Source organism: Symphalangus syndactylus, chromosome 18 (assembly GCF_028878055.3).
Source record: "Symphalangus syndactylus isolate Jambi chromosome 18, NHGRI_mSymSyn1-v2.1_pri, whole genome shotgun sequence".
Classification (NCBI taxonomy): domain Eukaryota; kingdom Metazoa; phylum Chordata; class Mammalia; order Primates; family Hylobatidae; genus Symphalangus; species Symphalangus syndactylus.
The window spans coordinates 68,090,901-68,098,766 of record NC_072440.2 but is presented as its reverse complement, the minus strand read 5'-3'; the positions used below and the strand labels follow the sequence as shown (position 1 = coordinate 68,098,766).

Sequence of the window (7,866 nt, the reverse complement as noted above, 5' to 3'; positions counted from 1 at the left end):
CATCCTGTCCCCAAGAGGCTCATTCTGGGGACATACTGATCCAGTTAGATGCGAGTGCTTCCTAGTTATACGTGGCAACTGCTGAGAAGGGACTCCAGAGTCCAGGCACCCACCTTCCAGGGGCTCACCGTTCACTCCTCTAGCCTCATTTAGAGCTCGCATTAAGAGCACGGGATCTGGATCCACACTGTTTGGATTCAAATCACAACTTCACCACTTAGCAGCTGTGTGTTCTGGGAAAATGACTCACCTTCTCTGTGCCTCCATTTTCTCACCTGTAAAACGGGGTCCCAGGCTGGTGGGAGGGTTTCAGGTGTAAGCCATGGAGAGTCCTTTAGCGAACATCTAGACTGGCAATAAACTCAATAAATGGTGACTGTTATAATTAATCCTCGGAACCATCCTAGGGAGTGGACACTATTGTGTTCCCCATTTTATTTATTACATTAATTTTTTTTTTTTTTTTTTTTTTTTTTAGTAGAGACGAGGTCTCGCTATGTTGTCCAGGCTGTTCTCGAACCCTTGGGCTCAAAAGATCTTCCCGCCTCCGGCCTCCCAAAGTGCTGGGATCACAGGCGTGAGCCAACGGGCCCAGCCTGTGTCCCTCCCTCGTTTTTATAAATGAATAAAGAGATGCTGGATAAGCAGACTCTTGCCCGAGGTCACCAGCTTTGCAGTGTAGCATCCCCCGATTTGATCCCCTGTCTCTTTGGCTCTAAAACCTACCCTCAGTCCTGGGAGCGGTTAGCGCCAACAGCTCAGAGAAAACGTGACGAAAACCAGTCTGTAAAACCCGAGCCTGGGAGAGGGGCTTCGGTGCGCGGGGGAATTTGCAGACGCTCCCTGCTGGCGGAGATTTCCTGACCTGTCCTTCAGCGCGGGACTTTCGGCGGGTCCCGGCCGGGCAGACCCGAGTGCCGGCGGCGGAGACTGCAGTGCAGCCAGTACCGGCTGCAGTGGCCGGGGCCGTGGCGGGAGAGTCATGTCAGAGCCGCAGCCGCGGGGCGCAGAGCGCGATCTCTACCGGGACACGTGGGTGCGATACCTGGGTGAGAGCGGGACGACGGGCGCGGCGACCCCACCACCACTGGGCTGGAGAAGCAGGGGTCGCCAGACGCCGGCCCGGGGCCTGGAAGGGGCGGGAGGATCTTAGTTCTCATTCTGCTTTTGGGCCGGAGACTGGGCTCAGACAGGGCTAGGGACTTGCCCAAGGTCACACTACCCTGGTGGGTCGCCCAGGGCGGAAGCTCCCATGGGGTGAGCGGGCTGCCCGCTCTGGCATGCGCTCTGGCTGGCTGTGGAGTCGGGATCTCCACTCCCATTTCGGTCCTGACACGCACTGGCTCTGTCTGAACCTCAGTTTCCTCCTCGGCAAAAAAACAAAAACAAAACAAAAAACAAACCAGATACACACGAGGGCCTCTCTCATTGGGTGGTGGTTGCGAGGGTGGAATGGGATAAAGCGCAGAAAGGCCTGGCACTTGGCGAGCGTCTGGTCAGTGGAGCTGCCCTCGATCACTGCCCCTCTGGGTGCCTGTCACCTCATTAGTGCAGTTACTCCTGAGACCAAGACCAGGAAATCTAACCAATAAGCAATGGTAACGGTGACTTTATGCTCAGCCCGCCCTCAGTGGCCTGAGTCCGAGGTGGGCATCATGGCACCAGTTTACATCTCGGAAAGGGAGGCTCAGAGAGGTCAAGTCACTTGCCTAAGGTCACCCAGGGACTGCTTAGCTGGCTAGAATGAGAACCAGCTTGCTCCAGCGCCCCCTCGTGGAACAGTTCATGGGCCTAGGAATTAAATATTCCCTCCCCCAGGCTATGCCAATGAGGTGGGCGAGGCTTTCCGCTCTCTTGTGCCAGCGGCGGTGGTGTGGCTGAGCTATGGCGTGGCCAGCTCCTACGTGCTGGCGGATGCCATTGACAAAGGCAAGAAGGCTGGAGAGGTGAGTATTAGCCTATATTCCAACCCCCGACCCCAGCTCTCTTCTTGTGTGGTTCAGTCCACAGCCTTGCATGTAATAAAGTCCCTGTGGGACACTCCAGTCCCTACAAGCTTGCCTAGTGCAGTCCATAGACAGTCCTGTTTGTAGGACAGTGTACCCCTGCCCCCACACTCCCACTCCCCGACCTGGATGTGGCAGACTGTACCCCACTCCTAGGTGTGGACAAGTCCACTGGCCACTTGCCCCTCCCAGTCTAGCCTCATGCCCCTTGTTGCAGGATTTTCTGCCTCTCCCCAACTGGATTAAATGTCTCTGCGCCCACCAGGTGCCCAGCCCTGAAGCAGGCCGCAGCGCCAGGGTGACCGTGGCTGTGGTGGACACCTTTGTATGGCAGGCTCTGGCCTCTGTGGCCATTCCGGGCTTCACCATCAACCGTGTGTGTGCCGCCTCTCTCTATGTCCTGGGCACTACCACCCGCTGGCCCCTGGTTGTCCGCAAGTGGACCACCACTGCGCTTGGGCTGTTGACCATCCCCATCATTATCCACCCCATTGACAGGTGGGTACCTTCCTGGCCTCAGGGATCATCCACTCTCCAGTGATGAGAGTGGATCATCCAGTCTCCAGGTAGAGCTAGACTCTGTGAAGTGTGGGGCATGCCTACTTTGCTGGAACAATAGCAGGGACAAGGCTGGCACTTGGCTCCTGGGGTAGAAAGGATAGCCTGTACCCTTGTCATATGGTCTGGAGGGCACTTTAGCAATAAAAGAAGAGGGGTGCCTTGAGGGTATGGGACACAGGAGAAGTAAATTCCCAGAAAGAAAGTCTAGTGTTACAAAACAACCAGAGGGAAGCAGGAGCAGGTACACCCTGGAGGGGATGCATTTTGGGAGGTATTGGTGACAGAAGCCTAACTCAAACTGAATGTTTGAATAAAATGGAGTAAAAGTCCAGGGTTGTGTTGCATTCAGGCATGGCTAGATCTCGGTACCCAAATGATGTCATTAGGGCTCTGGGTCTCCCCATCTTGGTGCCTTTCTCCCCACCCCACCCTACTTCTTGCTGGTTTCACCTGCTTTCTCCTTGTGGGAGTAGAAATGGCCCTAGCAGCTCCCAACTTCTATCCCACCAGCTTAGCCTCCCCCAGCAGAAGCTTTTAAATCGTAACAACAAAAATCCCAAGGAAGGGTGTCACTGGTCCATTCTGGACTACATGCCCACCCTATGAGCCAGTTTCCCTTTGTTGATTGGCCAGGCTTGGGTCACGTGCTTGGTCTTAGAACCAGAGATGGGCTCAACCCAACCAGACCAATGTAAGAGTGAGAGGAGGAGTCTTTCTCCAGGAGAAGATAGCTGACCCTGAGGCCCTGAGCAAGTCTTTTACCCAGTGCCTCAGTTTCCTCCTGAATAAAGAAGAGGATGGCTTCTATTCTGGGAGTTTGATTCTAGCTTCCCCAGGTAGCCCAAGGTGGGAGGATCAGGATAAGGGTGGGTCTCTGCCTGGATGGCATTTGTATCCTGCATCTAAGTGCCCCTTTCCCTAACCCTGGCCTTCTGCCTTCTATTCCCTCATGAACACCCTTGGTCACCTGCTCACTACCCTCCCACTCCTTACAGGTCGGTGGATTTCCTCCTGGACTCCAGCCTGCGCAAGCTCTACCCATCGGTGGGGAAGCCCAGCTCCTCTTGATCACTCTCGTACCTGGCCTGTGCATCGGCCTCCTGCTTCATGTCAACCTCCCACTCCTGCCAGGGGATGTGGACGCCTGGCTCCCTGGGGTCCAAAGACCCTGGCACCTGAGTGGGTTTGAGCCAGACAGAAGCTTAGAGACAAAGGCTTCAGAAGCAGTGGCTGCAGGGAGTCACAGATGGGCAGGACCTGAACCCTGTCTGCTTCTCTGGAATCCATGATACTGAGTGGAAGTGGACCCGCCCAGCCCTGTCTTTTTCAGGAAAATTACATCCTCCCATGGAGGATGAGCGATTGAGGCTCAGGGAGGGCAAGGAATAGGCCCGAGATCACTTGGCAAGCTGGGCACCCAGGACCCCCAGGTGCTTGACAAAGTCACCCCATGGTGGTATGGCTGAACAAGGAGCGGCAGACAACTCAGGGAGAAACTCAGGAGTGCAGTACCAGGGACACCTCAGGACAGATTCTCTGGCCAGGCCCTTCCCTGACCCAATAAATCCTGAAGAAGTTGTTATGTCTTCATTTCTGTTTGGGATGAGCAGGGATGTGGTGGTGGGGAGGAGGGATGGGTAGCAGTCTCCCCGCCCATTAGTGCCTCCCTGCAGGTGCCTGGCGTCCCACATTGGTGCTGCCAGCCTCCTTTGGGGTAGGCATTACCCTTTACTTACTTACTTTTAATAGAGATGGGGGTCTCCCTATGTTGCCCAGGCTGGCCTTGAATGCCTGGGCTCAAGCAATCCTCCCACCTCAGCATCCCAAACTGCTGGGATTATAGGAATGAGCCACCGCACTCAGCCTGGCATTGTCCTCTTTTTGCAAGCCTCCTAAAGCACCGACCCCTCTGGGAGGGGAGCCTATTGGGCAGATACCACCTGAGCCTGAAGGTGGCCAAGATGGTGGTGTCAGCCCCATATGAGGGTCACATGAGACCTCCTCATGAGGGGACTCGGCAGTCTGGAGAGAAGGAAGTGACCGGGGGCTTCTTACACTCAGAATCAGGGAATGGCCTGTTTTCCTTGTGGCTTCCCCTGAGCTGCTGGGCTCCAGGGTGCTAAAGGGGGCCATTCCTCTGATCCTGGGCCATCCCCCTCAATAGCTCAGAGAGGTAGAGAGGTGGGAGCACAGGGCTGAAGCAGACCTGGGCCCCTCTCAGCCTTGCCCCAAGCCCCAAATCAGCTCCCACCAAGACCCTGTCCCATCCCTCGCAGCCCAGGTGCAGTCAGGTAGGCTGACCCTGCCCTGGTGGGACTCGCCTGCACCTGGGCTGGGACTTAAAGGGGCTGCAGGGCTGGGTGGGGGTGCTGCCAGCAAGACAGTATGGGGGCTCCAGGGTGGTGGCCTCTGCTGCTCTGGGGGTATCCATGGCTACAGGATGAGTCTGATGTGGGGTGAGCCTTTCTCTGCTACTCTTATTGTCCTACACTGGCAAGGTCCCCTTCCCAAGCCCCTATGGCTTCTGCCCAGTCACCTGTCATTCCCTCCCAGCTCCCTTAAAGGCTTTAAGCCCCACCTTGTCCTCTAGCCCCCAACCCCCACCCCCCATTCCCTGTCTGAGCTGGCACTCACATCCTTCTCCAGCTCAGCATTTTCCCAGCTCATCTTCTCCCCCGGCAGTCACAGCCCCGTGCGGGGTACGTTCACACCTGCATCCCTGTGACATCTCCTGGCATCTGCCACCAATTCCTTGCTCACTCACTCTCCACTTTCCACTCTGCAGGCTCTCCCTCAAGCTGGGAGCTGCGCAGGCCACATGCAGGCTTTGTGTTCATGGGCCTAAGCGCCCAGCCTTGTCCTTCTCCCCATCACCTGCCCTCCTGTGCCTCTATGCCTTTCAGCACAACACACTTCCTCAGCTGCAAATCCTTTTCCTCTTGGCCAGCTATGAGCACCCTTCAGAACCAGCTCCAGTGCCCCTTCCGTTGTTGCCCCTTACTATGCCTTACTGTGGGCCACCTCTGCCCTTGACTGCCCCATTGGTGATACCTTGTGAGGAAATACTGGGGTGCAAGTTTGCAGATGCCTGGCACATAGTAGGTGCTCACAGAAGGGGCTTTCAGGCACTCCCAGGCCAGGCTGATAGGGATGAGGTCGGTGGACATCCTGTCTGTAGGGGGAAACACCACCATCTCCACAACCTCCCAATAGTTTACCCTGCTCCATTATTATTATTTTTTGAGACTGAGTCTCGCTCTGTCACCCAGGCTGGAGTGCAGTGGCACAAACTTGTCTTACTGCAACCTCCGCCTCCCGGGTTCAAACAATCCTCCTGCCTCAGCGTCCCAAGTAGCTGGGACTAGAGATGCATGCCACCATGTCCAGCTAATTTTTGTATTTTTAGTAGAGACGGGGTTTCACCGTGTTGGCCAGTCTGGTCTTAAACTCCTGACCTCAAGTGATCTGCCCACCTTAGCCTCCCAAAGTGCGGGGATTGCAAGCGTGAGCCACTGTGCCTCGCTCCCTGCTCCATTCTGGAGATGCAGGGAATTAATTGAAGGTGGGGGATGCTGGGGGAGGTTTTTGGGCACCCTCTGCTGGCCATGTTCTCGCTGAGTCTGGTTCTCCGCCTGAGCTAGCCTGGGCTGGACTCCCAGGAGACAGCCTCCTGCAGGAATGTAATCAGACAGACATCCTCCTAGCGGTGAGGAAGGAGCCCCAGGTGGATGCTTGCCACCTGTGCCTTGGCACCTGCCTGCCCTCCCCGGTCCCTGTCATGCCTGGCTACGAGGTCTTCACTGCCCCATTCAAAGCTTATGGCTTCATCCAACTGGTGAGGGGGCTGTTGGAGGCTCATGAGGACAAGGCTGCCAAGAGCCAGGGAGTACCCGGGAGATTCGGGGGAGAAGAGCTGGGATGTCTGGGCTGGAAAGAAGGGTAGAATCAGATCATACTGATTTGCAAGTCACAGCGTCTCTGAGTGTGAGTTTTTCTCTCAAAGATGCAGAGCCCTCTTTCGCTGCGGAATTCAGTAGCTAAGGATTTGATGCAGATTTGCCATTTAGCATCTGTGTGTTTGCACGTGCCCTTTACGTGCATTTGTTTCTTGCATTCTCAACAGCCCTGTGAGGAGATAAAACCATCATTCCCATATTCCACATGAAGACACTGAGGCTCACAGAAAGGAAGACCCTACCATCTGGTCTACCACCAGATGCAACTCAGCACATCATTCTTCAAAGCAGAATTGGCTTTTTTTTTTCCTTAAGACAGGGTCTTGCTCTGTTGCCCAGGCTGGAGTGCAGCGGTGCAGTTATGGCTTACTGTAGTCTTCACCTCTCAGGCTCAAGGGATTCTCCCATCTCAGCCTCCCAAGTAGATGGGACCACAGCTGTGCGCCTGGATAATTTTTTGATTTTTTTTTTTTTTTTTTTTTTTGCAGAGACTAGATCTCGCTATGTTGCCTAGGCGGGTCTCCAGCTCCTGGGCTGAAGGGATCCTCCCACCTCGGCCTTCCAAAGTGCTGGGATTACAGGTGTGAGCCACTGAGCCCTGCCAGAATAGGCATTTAAGCAAGACAGGGACCTCAAGTGAGGCCTAGCAGGAAATTGAGGCCCAGACAAGGCAAGGGACTTCAAGACCACCCAGTGAGGTGGGGGCCCAAGTTGGGAGTATACCTTTCCTGCCTTTTCCCACCATCCTAAGGAGCAAGTATCCTTCCAGATCTCAGGAAAGAGAGTGGAATTATTTGCTGACCTGGTCTATGCACCACCACCCAGTTCAGAGCAGCCCTGCAGTGCTGCCTCCTGCCACTGGGTCAGCTGTGTGGTCAAGGCATGAGCACTGCCTGGCGCCCCTAAGCCTGTCTAGGGCCCTGCCACCTGGAGGTCTGCAGGAAGAGGGAATGGTAGGTTGGGTGGGGGCTGCCCCTCCAGAAAAGGGGCACCAGGCGCTGACCTCCTGGCCCACCCCTTGATGTGAGCCTAGGGCGGGGCTGGAAATGCTCATCTGGGGGTTGGAATTTGGAATTCCTGGCCCTTTCCCTCCTGTTCTTCCTCCTGCATAGGCTGCCCTGGGGGACTTGGCATGGGCCTTTAGTGTTTGTTTTCTGGGCCCCCTCACATGCCAGAGTTGCAATATTCCCCCCCTTATTTCCCTGCCAGCCCAAGAGCTCCCATCTTGCCTCCCACCTCCTTGGTCACTGACTTTCTGGCTGGGTTTGGAGATCTGGACTTCAGCATGAGACTTTGGCCTGGTTCTTTGCTTCCTACAGGTGGGGGACATTGGCTGGGCTGAA

General features: G+C 55.5%; 1 protein-coding gene across 2 annotated transcripts; it reads left to right on the top strand.

The window, feature by feature from the left end:
* Window positions 1-486: 486 nt before the first annotated feature.
* Window positions 487-4,145, top strand: MTFP1 (mitochondrial fission process 1). 2 transcript variants are annotated; one of them, XM_055251753.2, is made up of 4 exons: window positions 487-1,049; window positions 1,819-1,946; window positions 2,272-2,504; window positions 3,563-4,145. In XM_055251753.2, exons 1-4 carry the CDS (start codon window positions 983-985, stop codon window positions 3,633-3,635), a joined length of 501 nt encoding a protein of 166 aa, XP_055107728.2. In that variant the 5' UTR covers window positions 487-982; the 3' UTR covers window positions 3,636-4,145. The 2 variants fall into 2 exon arrangements, with proteins under 2 accessions (XP_055107728.2, XP_063479690.1); XM_063623620.1 differs by lacking the exon at window positions 2,272-2,504 and having other exon boundaries at window positions 490-1,049.
* Window positions 4,146-7,866: the final 3,721 nt, after the last annotated feature.

Excerpts from the sequence above, each read along its gene's own strand:
- MTFP1 (XM_055251753.2), top strand. The coding sequence starts at position 983 with ATGTCAGAGCCGCAGCCGCGGGGCGCAGAGCGCGATCTCTACCGGGAC. Across the intron at positions 1,050-1,818 it reads CACGTGGGTGCGATACCTGG|GCTATGCCAATGAGGTGGGC; the intron begins GTGAGAGCGGGA and ends TCCCTCCCCCAG. Across the intron at positions 2,505-3,562 it reads ATTATCCACCCCATTGACAG|GTCGGTGGATTTCCTCCTGG; the intron begins GTGGGTACCTTC and ends CACTCCTTACAG.